Source organism: Uloborus diversus, chromosome 4 (genome assembly GCF_026930045.1).
Source record: "Uloborus diversus isolate 005 chromosome 4, Udiv.v.3.1, whole genome shotgun sequence".
Classification (NCBI taxonomy): Eukaryota; Metazoa; Arthropoda; class Arachnida; order Araneae; family Uloboridae; genus Uloborus; species Uloborus diversus.
Genome location: NC_072734.1, coordinates 140,179,057 through 140,198,799, shown reverse-complemented (window position 1 = coordinate 140,198,799; position 19,743 = coordinate 140,179,057). Strand labels below are relative to the sequence as shown.

The window sequence follows — 19,743 nt, the reverse complement described above, 5'->3', positions numbered from 1 at the left end:
AGGAAAAGTGAAGCATTAGAACAAGAAAAATAAAAAATTGCAACGTTTATAGGACAAAACCAATTAGATGTCTTTTCACCAATAAGCTCCCTTCTTTTGCATTGAAAAAGGCATTTTTTGTAACACGGAAACACATGTATGCAGTAATCTGCAAGTTTCTGCACTAAAGCTTTGTTATTTTTAATTTTACTAAAGGTAATTTATTTATTATATGAGTAAAAGTTCTCTATAATCTTGTATAAAGGGTGTAATGGAACCAAAAACTAGAAAATCATTTTTAATTTAAATTTAACTGTTTTCAAAATAATGCATAGCAAAATTGAATCCATTAAAAAAAAAAGAAAGAAACTGCTAAAAAATGAACCTTTGACAGCACCCTTTAAATTCCTTATCACAGAATTTCAGCAATGAATTGATGAAGTTTTAAGTGATCTTCATCAGTGAAATGAAACAGAAATTTTATTTTTAAATGTCCCAATAATGATGACGTATGCATGCGATTCTAATAATTCAATACAAAAGTGTATTTGATGAAAAATTTATTCAATACAAAAAATAAATACAATGATGACAATGATCTGTACAAATCCAACAAATTCATAAATTAAAACTTTGCATGCAACAAACATGAAACAACAGTACAACCAAAAGCACTCAAGAAGAACAGACCAACATTCCGAAATTCCAAAAAAATTTAATAGTAATTTTTTAATAAAAACATAAATACGGGGAAAAATCAGATGATGGGTGTTTTTAAAACATAAAATTGAGCAGGAAATTAATAAGTTGAAACAGAAAGTGCTTATGAAATCAAGAAAAAAATCTTAAGAAATTGAGTTTCACAAAGAAAACATCCTCATAAGATTGTAAAATAATGCATCCAAACAGTTCATTAGTTATTAACAAATATAAAACTTTCTTCAATTACAAAAATACCCAATATTAGTATCTTCAGTATCACCACCATTGTCAATGAATGACATGAAAAGGGAAAAGATCATTGAAATCTAATTCTCAGATGGTTCTCTTCTCCTCCTGATTTCAGCATCATCACCAGTATCATCTTTGATTACATCTTCACCTTCGAATTCGCCATCACTATCCTAGAATAAAATATATATAAGGATCATATTTTTTATTAGTACGCTTAAGTACATATTCAAGAATGAAATACAAAACTGCATATTTGTTTTTGAGAAGAACCAAAGAGATATGGCAGACCATCGTTTTGCGCGGGGGTTACATTCCATGGAAATGCAGTGTAAATCAAAACCGCATAAATTAAGACTTAAAAGCACTGTTAACATAGGGGTTAGATTCCATAGATGAAAAGAAATACTTCATTCTAGTGATAGATAAATAAATAAATACATATATCAGACTTGCCAACCTTATGAAAAGAAAAAACGGGAGATCTAGTCAAAGCTTTAAGGGAGAAAAAGAGAGATTTCAAACGATGCTATAATAAGTAAAAAACACTGTTATAACAAGTATTTATTGGATTTTTTCATGATAGAGAATTCACTCGTATAATTGCTCTTATAAGTTTGTAGATATTTCTTTTTTTCAGACATCGCTAAAGATGAATGTTAAACTACAACGCACGCTGTAGCTCAAGACGCAAGATTGAAACACGCGGCGCAGTTAGCATGCGTCTGAAAACTGAACGATACCGCAAAAAACGGCAACGGCGCATGCGTGAGATAGAAGTGGAAGTGCCACCAAAACACCATATCCGGAAGCATTGGGGTCGACACTCCGAACGCACCCATCGGATGTTTGCCACTCACCTTGCGTTCGACGAACCTCACCGGTCGACCGGTAAGTAACCGGTTACTAACCGCAGCGTCCTATGATCAACCAGTTACCGCATCCGTTACCATTCTAAGCAGTTGATTGGAGCACGTGATCATTAGCTGTCACTTGATTAACTAACCGGTCGTCGAACGTAAAGCTCACTGAGCAGTGCGAGTTTGCTCTGCTAGCCACGCCATCTATTAGGGCTGTGAGTAACTATTTTAAGGAAGAAAATAAAGTTTAATTTAAAAAAAAAAAGAAAAAACCCGAAAAAGAATAAAAAAACAGGAGAAATGGATACTCAAATGTACAACCGGGAGAATGGAATAAAAAACAGGAGTCTCCCGTGAAAAACGGGAGAATTGGCAGGTCTGCATATATATATATATATATATATATAATATGCTTAATTTGTACTTATTCCAATACATATGGGCTGCTTGTAATAAAAGTGATGTCAGTAAAATTTTTTCCAATTTTGGTTACATACAGAAATCTGTATCTTTTTAGTTCCTCTATTCAGTGTGACAATGGTGCAAGTCAGTAGTTCAACATTTAGCCAGTATGAGCAGCATCAATTATGTTAACTAACTAAAACAGCAGTAAGATGGAAAATGACAGTGGTGTAAGTCACACAGCTGATTAACAGCTTCATTTACTTTTTCCAAAGCTTGACTCGAAAACATTTTATACAGGCTGTATCATTATTCGAAACATCAAAGGCGCCGACTTGAATGCTAGGCAGCGTTGAACAATCGAAAACTGAACACGTGTTGCCCCTTGGAAAAGCTGAATTTGCAGGATAAAGTATGAAAAAAGATATCAAATCAACCATGATCGATCAAGACAGTTATGTTTGCATTAGGGATTGCGGACAGCTCTCCTTTTTCCAATACTGACAGTAAGTGATGCCTACCAGAAGCAAAATTGTTACTGCTACCCAGAGGCGGCGAGTGGGGCTTATAAGTGCGGGGACAATTTTTTTAAAGGAAGTTGAAGACTATTTTAGGCTATGATGAGTGACTGGGGGGAGGGGGGAGGGGCTTCTGATTTTCCCTCCTGTAAATGTTTTGGAATTGTAGTTTTAAAAACGTTTTTAGTATAGTTTGGTCAACGTTTGGGGAACGGAGAGGAGTTTCCGCGGTTGTCCCCGTAATGTTTTTTTAAAATATAAAGTCTAATTAATAATAATAAAAACAAAGAAGTTTCGATTGTCTTTGGCAATGTAAGGGTGAGGACGGCTCTTTCTGCAAAAAAATCTTAAATTGATGTCTTAAAGACGTCTTCAGGAAACTTAGGGCAAGGGGCTTGGGGTTCTCTCCCAGAAATTTTGCAAAGTTGAAAAAATTTTTTAAATGTCTTTTAAAATGTTATTTCAGGCTTCTCTTTTATTGAGTTTTGGAGGAACGAAAGGGTAATATATATATATATTTTTTTTTTGAACTGATGAAATCTTAAGAACTGAGTCTTGAACTTCTTTTGGGGACTTCAGAAAAAGATCTCCGGATTCTTTTTTCTTAGTTGGAGACTTAAAAATGCAGTTCTACGCTATCTAGGGGTATGCTCTTCTTGATTTTTTTTCCATTCAAACCAAGTTCTTTACAACAAAAATTTAGGTCATCTTTGAATTTAACGGAAGGAGGGAGGGAGTGCGCTCAGGGATTTTCTACGATAAATTTTCAAAATTGAAGTTTTAAAACTGAAATTTTAAACAATATTTGGTGAAGTTAATGTTCAGGTAATCTCACCCAGGATATTTTGAAATAGAAATCTTAACGTTGAGGCAATCTTTGATGATAAAAAAAGTGAGGGGGCAGTCGCCCCTTGCCCCCCCCCCCTCCCGAATCGCCGCCACTGCTGCTACCATTTTGGGGTGCACAACTTAGAAAAAGGCACCGGGTTCTTTTATGTTCGGGACGAGACTGCAGCTTTTTGATGCTCCCAAGATTTAGTTTCTTGTTTAATAAAGCCTTTAAAATTAAATGCTTGCAATAAGAAAAAAGTAACAATGTACAGCGCTATATGCACTAGGCAAAACTGACATAAATACAACCCCAGGTTTAATGAGATTCATTCAAAGTGGAGAAACAGACATTGAAATCATTGATCAAAAATATCTTGTGCCAGGTCATTCATTTCTCCCAAACGATTCAGACTTTGGATGAGTGGAATTAGCAACAAAAGGGAAAAGTATGCATGTGTGTTTTTTGGTATTGTGTAATGAAATGTTTTTCTTTGCATACGTAAACAAAGAGTAGGGAAATACATATTTGTATATGGTTACCACAAAACAGGCAGCCCCAAAGCAGAATACCTTACGATGTTCTGCAACGTAAAATCATTTGATCAAAATTGTTCTGCAAGTATACTTCAAGAATTATACGCGTGAAAACGAGACATTTTCTACAAATAGGGTGCCCAAAATCATTTTATATTGGAGGGTTTTTTTTCAGTTATTTAAACTTGACTGTTGCTATTTATTTCTGTGGGTATGAGATACTTCCGGAAGCATCACAGCTTTCAACCAAATGACTAATTAAAGAGCATTGAATTTACAAAATTAGTTGATCATGACAAAATCAAAAAAGAAAAAAAAACTTAACAAGGTGTAAAACCTAAACCGATTGAGATTCTCCAAAAATATTTAAAATGTTTTCTAAAATGCATAGAAAGAGCAAAGATACAAAGTTTCACAAAATCCGAACATAGATGTCAAACTACGTTTTTTTTGGTTAATTTTCATGGCATGGATGAAAGAGCAATTAAAATAATGTTAATAAATAAACTAACTGCTAAAATAAAAAATAAAATAAGTCGAGTTTGAGTTGCACATAATAAAACATTTCAAAACTTTCTAAATAATTAAAATATTTTCTGGATGCAATGGGATTGAATTCACAAACAAGACAAGCAATTTTCGGCGACGGACGTGTTTCAATGTCGGCATGTTTTCAAAACATGCGTTTAAAGCTGAAATTTCAGGAGAAGGGAAACCAAAAACAGAATCAGAAGTAAAATCAGAATCATTTCAGATTTATAAGAAATATAAGGTTGCTATGAGGCCTGAAGAAATAAAACAAGAATGAAAACTTTACGAAACAAACGTAGAAAGCCAGAGAATTCCGGCAAAAACTGGAAAAATCTCATCTTTGTAGGGTGCTTAAGGGCAAAGCAGGTTGTAGGCAAGGTAGTCAAAAATGATTTTCTGCAGAAATCAGTAGAATTTCGGAAAATATCTTAATTTTGTACAAATTCTGCAGATTTCTTGTAGATTCCTTAAAGAAATCTGCAGAATTTTTGCAACATTCTTTCTTGAGTTGGAAGATATAAGTAGAAAATCTGCAGTTTCTGCAGAAATTTCAGAAATCTATAGAATTTCTGCAGAAAATTTGTCCGAGTTTTTCTCTCACATTTGAACAGAATTGTTCTGCAGCTTTAGGCCTCTGTTCTGCAACGTATGTCACAAATTTGGTAGTATTCTGCTTTGGGGACAGGCAGGACCGTATACAGGGGGGGGGGGTGGCACGTAGGGCCACGCCGTCCCTACGTGCAAGGTTTTGTGCTGCGCACGACAGGGCCAGAGCCTAAAGGGCGCCGAGCTCTACTGATCAAAAATGTTTCAAATGAAGGGAAAATAAACTCTAACCAAAAAGTAAAATTTAATTCTTCATGATATCTAATGGAGGCAGTGAAATTATACTGCTCATTGAAACAATCCGTCTCGCTGAGAATTTAAAAGGAAAAATTCTTGACTTGTTGTGTCTAAACCTGCTATTCAAAAGAAGTGCTATCTTTTACACCGAAAACAAGTGACTTTAATTAATGCATACATTAGCATTTTCCTTCTTAATGTGGAGCCATGAATGCCTTTCGGTAGGTCTTTATTACACAAGGTTGAACATACGAGGAGCAAGAAATTTGCTTATCCCCATTTCAGTTCTTGGGGTGAAAATCTTGTATTATAATTTGTGAGAACATAGACTTTTTGTGATTTTTAATTGGTTCTAATTTTACTGCTTCATGTTGTTATACATTTAAAAAAATACGGTAAGCACATTTGCATATTATTTAGATGTGCGTAATATTCATACATTGTAGACAATAATTTAGGATAATTTTTTTAGTTCCGAAAAGTGTTGACCATAATTACTTGATTTCCCCCCTCCCTTATAACTATTTGTGCATTAAATTAAAAAAAAAACTTTGGAGAGACTATGTATTTGTTTTGGATCTTAAATTCAAAGCCTTTTGTAACGGTACCATATTTAAAATTTTTTTATTTTACCAGAAATAATTTCAGTTTTAGATTTTAAAGGGAAATATCCTCTACAGTCGAGTCCCGACTTACGTGAGGGATGCGTTCCAAGACATCTCGCGTAAGTCGGAATTTCGCGTTGTGGAACAAGGTATGTTTAATAATTTTTTATAAACATACCCAATTGTTTCAGACGTTTGTAAACACCTCTCATATTGTTTCAAACCATTTATTAACTATATATTGCAGTATCTTTTACAAAAAACCACCGACTTTTGCTGTATTTTAGAAAAAGAGTTATTATTTGAAATAAAATTCTGTAATTTAGCACAAAATCAATGATTAATGGGGGAGAGAAACTTAAAATAAGTATGGTACTTACAGTATGTACACTACACCTTTATTATAGCACGTAACAGTATAGATATAGTAAATATATTTATAATTAAAAAAATGAAGAAGGTTTATGCTGCGCGATCAGAATGATATCAGAATGTATTTTATCAACGTTCATACATAAAATGAAAAAAAAAAGTTAAGAATCGGAGCGGTTATTTGTACAAGCAAAGCGTTGTTTAGACTAATAAAGTGGGTGAACTTCCGCTTTCAGTGATGCTAAAGGGATGAAAGTCCATTCACAAAACCAATATTTAGTGTCAACGAAGCCCATTCTTACTCTCCGCCGCTCTTTTCCGAAAAATTTCATGTTGCAGGCGAGTAATTTGTGTCCACACTAAAAAATTCATTACTCATGAAAAACTCGCGTTATAGCCATTTCGCGTAAGTCAGATCGCGTTGTAGCGGGATCCGACTGTACTTCAATTTAGAAATCTATTCAGTACTCTTTTGTCATATTTTGACCAGCATAACACTTTAAATTATTTATTAATTAGAGAGATATTTAGAGCGGTGTGAACTTTGATGTTTAAAATAATTTCTTTTTCCAAAAATGCATTAGCATATCACAGGCCGGGTTTGTCAAACCAGGCCTAGTCTAAAAAAATCCTGCTATCTCGGTAAAGTAGGTTTTTCATAATTTTCTATATTTTGAAACATTCTCTTCAGAAACAAACTAAATATCGATCAATATAAAGTCCAGAAATAGACATCTTGCTCTTTCTGGACAGTATATCAACAGTGTAAGGGACAGTGTATCCTGTCCCCCCCCCATACTTGAAATAAGTAAACACGTACACTGTGTTCCAAAATTGAAAATTTACAGGTTTTTTTTAATTTTAATAAATTAAATGCCAAACGTATTTTTTTCCATATTGCATTTATCTACAAAACCTGACCCCAGGAGTTAACTATACTTTGCTTAAACGTCACTGCATAAAGGCGTTCAAAAGACATTTGCACAAATGCGCCGATCAGGCTTGACGTGGCCCTGAGGGGGGGGGGTCTTTGCATTGATCCCCCCCCCCCCGGAAAAGTCCGGTTTGACATGAAAATATTCGTTTATAGTTAAAAATTTCCAAAAAATATATAATAGATAACCCGACGACTTGAACATTAGCACAAATAGCGCAAAACTCCACATGAGAGTTTTTAAATCCTCCCGGAAATTATTTTCTGGTTACCGCCCTGAAAACAGGAACAGTCCACGAATGAAGTCCCACTTTAAGTTGGGGTTCACGAAATAGTAACAGTTTGTGACAAGAGAGAGGAAAGAAATAACAAGAGGGACATACAAAGAGAATGCGACAAGCCTTTTTTTAAAAGGAACGTTATGAAAAACAGTGTGACATGTGACATAGGGAAGAAGGGGTATGGTGAAGTGAGAGACTTTGTGATAAAGGGGGGAGAGGGTCGAAAATGTTGAAAAGTGTCACATCAGTTATGCACCTCTCTTAACTATAAACAAATCACAAAGACGACTTTTTAAAAAAATTGTACTATTATTGCAACGTCCAGTGTTTTCAAATGGATAGTTACATGTTGCCCCGAGTAGAGGTCATTCATTTGTTACTTGGAAATTTATAATGACGAAGAAAAAACTTACTCAATAATAGTGGACGTTTTATAAACACACAGAAGTTTCATATTCACACAGAAGTTTTATGTATAAACTGAGTTTTGATGCTTCATTTCATATGGGAAATTTTGAAAATTGGATAATTGGCGATTTTCATCTATTGGAGTGAAATTTTATGTTTCCAATGCCAGCGCGAAAAATGTTTTCCTTTGTATATGTAAACAAAGAGTAAGGAAATATCTATTTGCATAGGGTTAGCACAAAGCAACATGGTATCCAAAAGAAAATTATTCAAGCCAAGTATTTGTTTGACGACCACACCAATTTCTCAATGGGGCTATTTTCTTCAGTCCAAAGTACTTCTTTTAGTCAATGAAATTGATAGAATAAGCAAAAAAAAAAAAAAAAAAAAAAAAAGGAGGAGACAGAAAACTTTTACTCCCAGCAGTTATTTTTTATTATTTTTTTTAAAAAGTCCGATTTTGGAAATAAGGCATAGTCTTTACAAGTGATGTACTTTGGTGGGCTACTCCATTGCAGCACTAAATGTTTACACTTTGCTTTTAACTGCGTTTCCAGGTTATGATAATTTGCAATGTGCACTAATGGCATCAGTGAATCACATTTCATCACTTTCGATGCAATTTGCAGACACGTAAAAGATGAATTTTAATCTGTGCATCAATTAAAATAATTGTTAAAAAATATAATTTTTTTTCAAATTATTTAAAAAATGGTTAAAACCCATGTTTTTAAGCAAGCTTTTTCAGAAAAAAATTATTTTACAATTTCAGAAACAACTCCATTTTTGAAATATCCTCTTTAATCCATTTATTTTGAGATTAACAGACAAAAAGTAAAATTGGAATAAATTATTACTGTTTGTTATTATGTGTACATATAAAAATCGTATGTTTCCCGAAATGCAGTAAACATGAGTAAGAGTAGAAATAAAAATGTTGGAAATAGTTAAATTCATACAAGTTTTCTCAAATATTCATTTATGAATATGGTCGAATTTTGACCACTTGGTGATGAACTCTAGAACTTAGTTACTGCTCTTTGGGTATGAAATAAACTATTTCTACATCATTCTATTTATTTATTTTTTTAACACTCATTGAGTTTTGGTTTCAGTGCCTGCACACAATATTTTTAGTTGAATTATGCAAAGTACTTTTTTTCCCTTAGATTCAAATGTAAAGATCCAACTTATAATGAAAACCATTCAGGAGTGTTATGTGTGTGACACCTTTCAAAAAGCCTTGTTAAAAGTTTTCTGCTGTATGTTTGAAGTTGAAAGTCAGGTAACATGTGTCATGTATCAAGTTAATTTATGATATACTAGTGGTACCCGCACGGCTTTGCCCGTAATAGAAATATTAAAAGTCTTTTGGTTCGCCTGTATATTTGCAAATAATGTATGGTGAATTTTCTTGCCAATTAACTTGTACTCCTCTTACGGTTCCACTTTATGATAATTTCGTAACTTTCCAATTAGCTTGTGCCCATTTTATGGTTCCAGGTTATGAAAATTTCGTAATTTACTCGTCCGTCGTATGATAGTTTTGTTCTTAAAATTGGAATAGAAAAAGAACCACATCGAATTTTCGAAAAATTGCTTCAAGGTGCACACCCCCATGCTACAAACTAACTTTGTGCCAAATTTCATGAAAATCAGCCGAACGGTCTAGGCGCTATGCGCATCACAGAGATCCGGACAGAGGGACATTCAGCTTTATTATTAGTAAAGAAGATATTTTTCTTCTAGTCCCCTAATTTGACCTTGGAGGAAAACTTTTGTTCCTTTTGCTTTACGTGTGTGACCAATAAAAAGTGACCTGCATGTTTTGGGGGTCAAAACCTTATCAAAAGTCTTTATTAAAAAAAGTGAGACATAATTATAGTAAATCATCTGTGTTCATGATGTTTGATAGTTTTCAAAATGATAGAACATTTTGCTTACAGAAACTTAATGTAGAACTTTAATTCCTTTAACTATTTTTTCAGATCACCAGATGTCGCCTTAAGCGTCTTTAATAAACGCACTTATATCATATTAATTGTAACACTAGCGAATCGAACTGGGCAGTATTCTCCAGTCAGCCATTATCTATACAACATGTTTCGTTCTACGCACTACCAAAGGTAGGCGATTATGTATTATATATTTTACTTCATAATGTTTTTTCATATGCAAATATATTCATTACACTGTATATAATCATTGCTTTCATTAAATATATGGATCGAACTTACGCCTGGTTATTAAAAATAACATTTGATTATGAGACTGAAGTGATTGAAGATTTTGATGTTTAGTATTTAACTTCAATTAAGTAAATTTAAAGTCGTAAATGTTTCAAAATGAAACTTAACCTTTTGAAAAATAAGTATAACTTTTCAAATGGCTGACTTAAAAGAAAAAAAAAAGGCGCAAGTGTAAAAACTGAAAAAGAAAAACTAGTTCTTTAAAGAAGAATTTTTTTTCTCTATAAGTATTGTTATTGTGTATTTTAAATTGTGTTCACATATATCTTTCAATTTATCACAATGGCTCAAAAAGATGCTGTGTATATTGACAAACTTAATGATGGCAATTATTCAATTTGGAAGTTTAAAATGGAACAACTTTTAATTAAAGAAGGCTTATATGATGTCGTGTTCGAAGCAAAACCGGAAAAAGTAGATGAAAAATGGAATAAAGGTGATAGAAATGCTAGGGCTTTAATTTGCCTAAATATTAGCGATTCGCAAATAATTCATGTCCTGCATTCCAAATCAGCACAAGAAACTTGGGAACACTTGAAATCTGTACATGAGAGAGTAAATTTAACAAATAAATTATTTCTTCTTAGAAAATTATATTCTATTAAATACTATGAAAACTCAAAAATTAAAGATCATATTACCGAAGTCTTAGAATTAACGGAAAAATTAAGAAGCATTGGCGAAGAAGTGAAAGAAAATAACTTAATAGCAATTCTGTTATGTTCATTGCCAAATTCATACAGTAACTTAATAACTGCGATAGAAAGTAAATCGGAAGATGAATTAACTTTAAAATATGTAAAAGGGAAATTAATAGACGAATATACGCGTAGAGAAGAAATGAAACAAGTTCATAACAAAGTAGATTCTATGGCTTTGAAAGGAACCAGTAAACGATTCACGAAAAAGTATTGCGATATTTGTAAAAGAAATAACCATTTTCGAGATCAATGCTATTATTTAAATCGACAAGCAAGCGGCGCCTCTCGAGATTCGAAGCCGAAACAAAACTACAAAAATAAAAATTTCACTAACGAATGCAGATTCCGCAGCGCTCAAGGTCAGTACAAGCCAAATAATTCCAAGGCGGAAGTAAAATATAAAGAAAGAAGCAAGTGTGCTTGGGAATCTGAAGCCATAAATAACGGGAATGAAACCGATGCACTAAATAACGGGGATACTTACTGTAGTGAGTTAGATGAATCGGTTTTAATAACAAATGAATATTCTAATTTAGCAGAAGATACTGAATTTCTGATTGATTCAGGTGCCACTTCACATATGGCGCGTAATTTAAATCTTTTCTGTCAGCTAGATAAAAGTAAGAAGCAAAGTGTGACTATTGCGAATGGGGAGAAACTAAAATCTCAAGGTATTGGTGATATACGTTTCAAAGTAAAAACTTTTGACAACACAATAAACAGAATCAAGTTGGAAAATGTTTTATATGTACCAGACTTAGATAGCAATTTATTATCTGTAAAAGCGTGTACTGATAATGGTTGTGTTGTTACATTCGAAAGTGATAAATGCACAGTTACGAAAAATAATAAGATTATACTGAAAGGAGAACCAACTAATGATTTATTCAAACTGGATATAATTAAAAGTGATGAAAGGTCGTTTACCGTATCTGAAAAAGATGTTACTTGCTCGGATTCAAACTGTATTTTAAAATGGCATCAAAGATTAGGCCACAGAAGTTTTGAAGCGATCAAGAAAATAATGAAGGATGACTTAGCAAGAGGAATACAAATTAAAAACTGTTCGCATAACTTAGATTGTTCAACATGCATTAAAGCTAAGTTAACGGAGAAACCATATCCTAAGAATGCTAATTATAGATCAGAACAGATTTTAAATTTAATCCACACTGATTTAGCAGGCCCATTTGAAGTTGAAAGTTTAGGCGGAAAAAGATATTTTTTAACTTTTATTGATGATTATTCGCGGTATACTTATGTGTATTTTCTTTCTTCAAAAGATGAAGTTTTTGATAAATTCAAAGAATATGTATCATCAACAACTAATAAATTTAGAATGAAGATTAAAGCAATAAGATCCGACAATGGAAGAGAATACTGTAACAAAGAAATGGAAAATTACTTCAAAGAGCTAGGAATTTCTCATCAAACCACAGTTCCTTACTCACCGTCTTCTAATGGAACGGCTGAACGCAAAAACAGATCTCTACTTGAAATGACTGTTGCTATGCTTATAAACTCAAAGTTACCAAAAAGTTTTTGGGCAGAAGCAGTTTCAACAGCAAATTATCTTCAAAATCGATTGCCTACAAAAGCAGCTCCGAAGACCCCTTACGAACTTTGGAACGGACAAAAGCCAAATTTGGGTCATTTGAAAGTTTTTGGATGCAAAGCATACATGTACGTTCACAAACAGAAACGGAGGAAACTTGATGAAAAAGCAATAGAAGGAACCTTTGTAGGATATGATATGAGAAGTAGAGGATATAGAATCTATACAGGTGGAAGAAAAATAGTAGTAAGCAGAACAGTAAAATTTTCTGAAGAGATACATGAATCGAAGGAAGGAGCAGAAGATTATTACATCAATCAATCGGATTTAATTCACTTTAATCTGCCTCAGCAACATGAAGACTGCAGTGAAGAAGTGTTAGAAAAAGAACATGAGCAAACAAATGAAGGAGTAGTAGAAGTAGAGGAAGAAGAAAATCTTCAAAGAAGATCAAGCAGAAAAACAAAAGGTATTCCACCAGAAAGGTTGATATACAAGGCTGAAACAAATCTTCCTGTGTCACATGAAAATAGAGATCCACAATCTTTTGTTGAAGTACTGAGATTACCAAAATTGGAGCAAGAAAAATGGTTCACAGCTATGAAAGAAGAAATACAGTCCTTAAAAGAAAATGATACCTATGAACTGACCGAACTACCTGAAGGAAAACGTGCAGTTGGAAACAAGTGGATTTTCAAAACTAAATATGACGAAAACGGTCAAGAAGTGAAATGCAGAGCAAGAATTGTTGTAAAAGGTTTTACACAAAAGTACAAAATTGATTTTGATCAAACATATTCGCCAGTCGTCAGACATACAACAATTCGCACTTTTCTTAGTTGGGCAGCAATTAACAAGGCAAAAGTGTATCAAGTAGATGTTAAAACAGCTTTCCTGAATGGTAAACTAGACGAAGAAATTTATATGCTACAACCAGAAGGGTTTGAAGATCCAAATCATAAAAACAAAGTTTGCAAGCTAAGAAAATCAATTTATGGTTTAAAGCAAGCTGCAAGATGTTGGAATATTGAAATGGAAAAGACATTAACGAATCTCGGATTCTCACAAAGCAAAGCTGACCCCTGTTTATTTACAAAAGGAACTAATGAAGATAGAATAAATCTAATCGTTTATGTTGACGATATTTTGATTACAGCAAAAGAAGAAAAGTTAATCAAGAATATAATAGGTGATTTGCAAAAAGGTTATAAAATAACATCACTGGGAGAAACCAAATATTTTCTAGGCATGGAAGTTAACAGGAAAAAGGATGGAAGTTTTATGCTCTCACAGAAAAATAAAATTGATCAACTTGTGAAACAGTTTGGATTGGATGATGCTAAACCAACCAGCACACCAATGGAAACGAATTATTACAGTTTGCAAAAAGAAGAAAATCTTCTAACTTCGAATGATCAATACAGGCAAGCTATTGGAAGTCTTATGTTTATTTCGACTGTTACACGTCCAGATATAACTTCAGCAGTTCACATACTAAGCAGAAGATGCAATAATCCTACCCAAAAGGACTGGAACGCAATAAAGAAAGTCATCAGATATTTAAACTGTACAAAAGAAATTTGTTTACAATTAACAGCAAAATCAGCACCAACTTTGACTGTGTACACGGATGCAGGTTTTGCACAAGACCAGCATGACAGGAAATCAACATCAGGATACCTGATATTTCTCGGAAACTCACTAATTTCATGGGCATCGAGGAAACAAACTACAGTTTCATTATCGTCAGCTGAAGCTGAATATATAGCTCTGTCTGAAGCAATGCAAGAACTTTTATGGCTGCTAAAACTCACAAACGACTTGGAACTTTCTCAGTCATTGCCAGTAAAAGTGTTTGAAGATAACCAATCCACAATAAAGCTGGTGCAGTCTGAGAAATTCAGTTCACGAACCAAACACATTGATACAAAGTATCATCACATCAAAGACTTGTTCATCAGAAACATTATAGACTTGGACTATCTTCCAACTAATGAGATGCTTGCAGATATAATGACTAAACCTCTTCCTAAAGTAAAATACGAGTATTGTAGAGGTAAAATGAACCTGGTTTAAGTTTCTATAGCAAAACCAGGGGATATGATAGAACATTTTGCTTACAGAAACTTAATGTAGAACTTTAATTCCTTTAACTATTTTTTCAGATCACCAGATGTCGCCTTAAGCGTCTTTAATAAACGCACTTATATCATATTAATTGTAACACTAGCGAATCGAACTGGGCAGTACTCTCCAGTCAGCCATTATCTATACAACATGTTTCGTTCTACGCACTACCAAAGGTAGGCGATTATGTATTATATATTTTACTTCATAATGTTTTTTCATATGCAAATATATTCATTACACTGTATATAATCATTGCTTTCATTAAATATATGGATCGAACTTACGCCTGGTTATTAAAAATAACACAAAAAAAAAAAAAAAAAAACCTTCAACTAAGTAAAAAAATGGCTGTACATTTGTTTCACTACGAATGTTTTTTTTTTGACTTTGTCTAAACGTTATCAAATAATGCTAAAATATGATATAAAAATATTTTAAACTCAAAATTAATGCTGGAACTGAAAAGAGCAGGTATTTCTTTATCAAAAAATAAGGTTTGTTTCCCTGATGTGAAAAAGAATTTTTGGTGTGTCAGGACCACTTTTTGTACAATTGCCTGATTATAGATTTTTTAGTCATTATTTCAATTAATTCCGAATTAAGTACGATCTGAGGATATATCAGACTGATTGAAATTTGAATATTGTTTCCAATATATATTTTATTATATATATTGGCAGTAGTAAATATATATAATATATAAAATATATATATTGATGTATGACTATATCGCCTAACCCTAGAATAAAATATGAATAAATACTAACTTTTTCTTTATGTTTAGTACCAGCATCAGGATTCCTTTGCAGTACTTCATATCCAGCTCTAGATGGGCAGAAGAAATCAATAGAACAAACTATAATCTGTAAAAAGAAACAAAAACAATTAAGATCACATATAAATCAATTTTTACATATCACAATCAATTTTGTTGAAAATATGGTTAAGAATTTTTATTCTCTCATAAAATGCCACAGGGATTAAATTTTAAAATTTGACGCCAGAAAAACATATTGCATTTTAGCATTAAGGGGCATTTTCATAAAATGTCATTCTGCACTTATTAAGTTCAGAAAAATGAAAGTGGGTGTAATCAAATAAAACTTTTTAAAGAAATAGATATATGTTAGGGCTTTATGAAAATAATATAGGTTCTGAAAAATGAATCATTTTTTGAATAGCATTATACTCTAACTCAGAAATGACCCTTCCTCAAGGAAATGATGCTTTATAAAGTGACCAATTCATTAAACTTGGATTCTAGTAGTTATGCCTGATATTGGAGTTTATTCATATACAAATATTCTCAAATGAGGAAGTAACTTATGATTATTTAGTTATGCATTATCTTATTCTTCTGTAAAAACAGATGTGGGGAATGACAGATGCAAACGAGCTGATGTGTGCATCACATGACTTCCTTTTAGACCGATTTAATGATAATAGTGCCTTGGAGTAATCAAGGAAACATTTTAAATATGATCACCGCTAGTTCATCACAAACAGATGCAAAAAAGCATTTTACAGAGATTAATTTTCACAATATCGACCATTTTCAATGCAATTCAATGGATAACTTTTTTTCGTCAATAGTGCCAAATTGAAATCAAATTCGAAAAATATATATTTTTGTGAAATTTGTTGCCAACTTGGCGATATAAGCCAAGTGTTTGCCAAATTAAAACATCACTTAAGTTTGCATTGATATTAACACTGATTTCCCCCAAAGAGGTGCAAAAGACCCCTTTTAGAACATCCAAACACAACCAAGAAGGAAGGCACACAACTAGACCCACTAGGAGCCTACATACCAAACTTCAACTTTCTATGATGCACCGTTTTTGAGTTATGCGAGATACGTACATACATACACACGCACATACAAATGTCACGAGAGAACTCGTGGTAATTCACTCAGGGATGGTCAAAATGGATATTTCGGGTGTCCATACAATCTTAGGCATCTATGAAGGTCTGGTAGGGTCGAAAAAACCACTCAACATTAATTCGGGGAAGAGTAAAATGGGAAATTAGGCCGAAATTTGAGGGAACATTTTTTCGCGAATACAATACTTCCTTTACTACGTAAAAAGAAGTAAAATCTATATCTGGTTTTACGCTTTCATATAGATTCAAGTAAAAATTTCCGACAAACTAAAGATGCAAATATGGCGCAATACTTTTCTCGGTTTCCAGCTGTAAATTACTACAACTTTTGCTAAAAAAAATTATTTCATTGCCTTCTGGGAAGGAAATTGACTACTGTGAGGGAATGACACTAATCACTAAGTACAAACTTAAAAATAGTCAGGTGCATTAATTCTTAATGAAAGCATAAATTTTAAATGGGTTGTTTTTACTTGCATTCTTTAATATTTTGAAACCAAAACCACAAAATATATTAATTTTTTTCTTTGTTTGCTTAGAAAAAAGTTTGCTTATTTTTAGTCTACTTTCCCAGTAAAAGTCAGAAAAAGAAGAAAAAAGCATGAAAGAAGGCTTAATGCATCTTAAAAATATTGTGCAAAACAAAAAGTCAAAAATAAATAAAATAATGAAATAAATGTTGAAAAATTAAAAATTGCAAAGTAGGGTATTGAGATGGGAAAAAACGTCTGTAGGTGTGTCCCCCCCCCCCCCCAATAACTTTTGAAGGAATAGTCCGATTCGAACAAACTTTTTTTTGTTCGAAAGACCTCGACCAGCACACCTCATTCCCATGTTTCACTATTTGATTTGAACAATTTTTTATTCAATTTTGAACAGTTTAAAAAAACTTAACATTAGCGCCAACGAGGAAATTCAAGGCAATCCCGAACTGTGAGGCGAATTTGCTTCAAACACACTTGGTAAGAAAAAGCTTTTAATGAAAAACTGATATATAAAATATCTCTTTGATTTGAACAATTTTCCATTCAATTTTGAACAGTTCACATCCCTTAACATTAGCGCCTACGGGGAAACTGAAAGTCAATGTAGATTCCGTACTTGAAGGCAGATTTTTTTCAAACAAATTTTGTTGGAAATAGCTTTTGACGCCAAACTCCAAACTCCGAGAATTTAGGGGTACCTGACTCCGAATCCGACTCCTGTGCCCGACAATTAATCGAACTCTAACTCACCGACTTCGACTCTTGACTTCGTAGCTTTGGCAAAAATTTATACAAGGAGTACAAATGACAGACTCTGATTCTTGGATATTCGTCTCCGACTCCTTTATCCCAAAATGAGATTGACTCCGACTCTGCAGCTATGGTTTTAACTGTGAAATAATTATTGCTGATATAACTTGTTTTTATTTTCATGCTAAAGTTTTAATTTAGGGATTCAGTTTTCGGCGAATAAACTCGAAGTCATTTATGTTTCTACATAAAGATATGTGCAGACAATTTTTTTTTTTGACAATGAAAAGTATTTATTTAAGTTGATATTTTATTTATTTTGGTAAGTGCATTTATTCATTTAAAAAACTATTTTTGGCAACAGGGGAAAAAGAAACAATTTTTTTTGATATGATGTATTTATTTTAATGAGCTTATTAATTTTAATTATTATTTTTTCATTTTGAAAGCTATTAAAGAATTTTTTTTAAGGGAAAAAAGTGTATTAGCTGCTTTATTTAAAAGGTGCTGCTTTTTTTACGCATCTAATTCTTTTAGATGAGTGAGCAATATTTTATTCCTAGAAATTAGCTTAAAATATTAAAAAAATATGTTTGAAAAAATTTGCGATTTTAGCTATTTTTGAGAATATTGATCAGGTACTAGAAAGTAGTATGGGTATATGGGAAAGCAGGCTTGTATAGTTCTAGACAGAACTTCTTGTTTACTAACAGTGGGGGCAAGTGAGTGAATCATAATTTGAGAACTTAAGACTTACATTTACAGGGTTCATACTCTACTTTGAAAATTAAAAGTAAGGAGTTTTGCAGGAGTTCATTTTACTTTTTAAGGACTAGTTTCTTGTTTAAAGACATATTTTTTAAAAGGTATTACAAAAAAAATATGTACAACTCTAATATTATTTATTTTTGCTTTCATACACTATATTGAATGCACAAACATACTAAATTTATAGTAAAATATGCATTTACTGCTTCTTGGACTTGAGCCGTCTCCAAATCAAATTCAAAACCGGGGGGGGGGGGGGGGGGGGGGGGGGAGTAACCATTAAATATGTTTTACTTTGACAATTAATAAAAAATAAGTGATAATGATTGAAATTTAGTATTTTCTCAGAAACAAAACAGATACTAACAATTTCCTAACCAAAAAAAAAAAAAAAAAGACCTTATAATTGCTAAAATAAGAACTAGAATAAGCTGACTGAAAGCAGTAGAGGTCAAAATAACTTCCAACTATCAAAATAATTGAAATATTTACATGATACAAAAGCACTAATTTCAAACACAACAAACAATTTTCGGTGAAGCTTGTGTTTGATTTTGGCATAGAAACATAAGGTTACTCATACGAGATTGAAATACAGAAAATTCAATTTAAATATTATGGATCCTTTTGAAAAAATTGTACAAATTATTTTAATCTTCAAAATAGATCAAAATTTTGTAGACCATTTCAAAAAACTTTTGTGTGACTGCACTGATAAACATAGAAAACTGTCAAATTTTAAGAGTTTCTTCTAAAAAAATGAAAATTATAATTCTAGGAAATAGTGGTACCACTGTTTAGCTATTAAGTTGCTCTTCCATCTATTGTATAAAATATGTTATGTTTATTCATGTTAAGTAATTAATATCTACAATTTTTTTAAATAAAAAATAAAAAAGTTCGATTTTTTTAAAATAAAAAAACACAAACCCTGGCAATTACAGATGTTATGTATGTATTAAAACACTTAAAGAAATTGAAACATATTAATTTCAGCCAGCGATTCCGTACTTAACTTTCTGACATTCGACTCTCTTAAAGAACAAGAATTTCGTTAAAAAACTTTTCAATTTAATGACTTTAATAAAAATACAAATGCACTTAATTTCTTTGCCTCTTCACAAAGTCATAGTAAGCATCATAAATGCAAAAAATCTTATACCCGTGAC

At 32.5% G+C, this 19,743-nt stretch overlaps 1 protein-coding gene across 1 annotated transcript in view; it reads right to left on the bottom strand.

The window, feature by feature from the left end:
- Window positions 1–534: 534 nt before the first annotated feature.
- LOC129219892 (thioredoxin-related transmembrane protein 1-like) overlaps window positions 535–19,743 on the bottom strand; it is a 32,164-nt gene continuing 12,955 nt past the window's right edge. The window contains exons 5-6 of the mRNA XM_054854207.1: window positions 15,452–15,547; window positions 535–1,103 (exon numbers count right to left, since the gene is read on the bottom strand). Of these exons, the coding sequence (XP_054710182.1) occupies window positions 1,008–1,103; window positions 15,452–15,547 (192 nt within the window). The 3' untranslated portion in view covers window positions 535–1,007. The remainder of the gene's footprint in view (window positions 1,104–15,451; window positions 15,548–19,743) is intronic.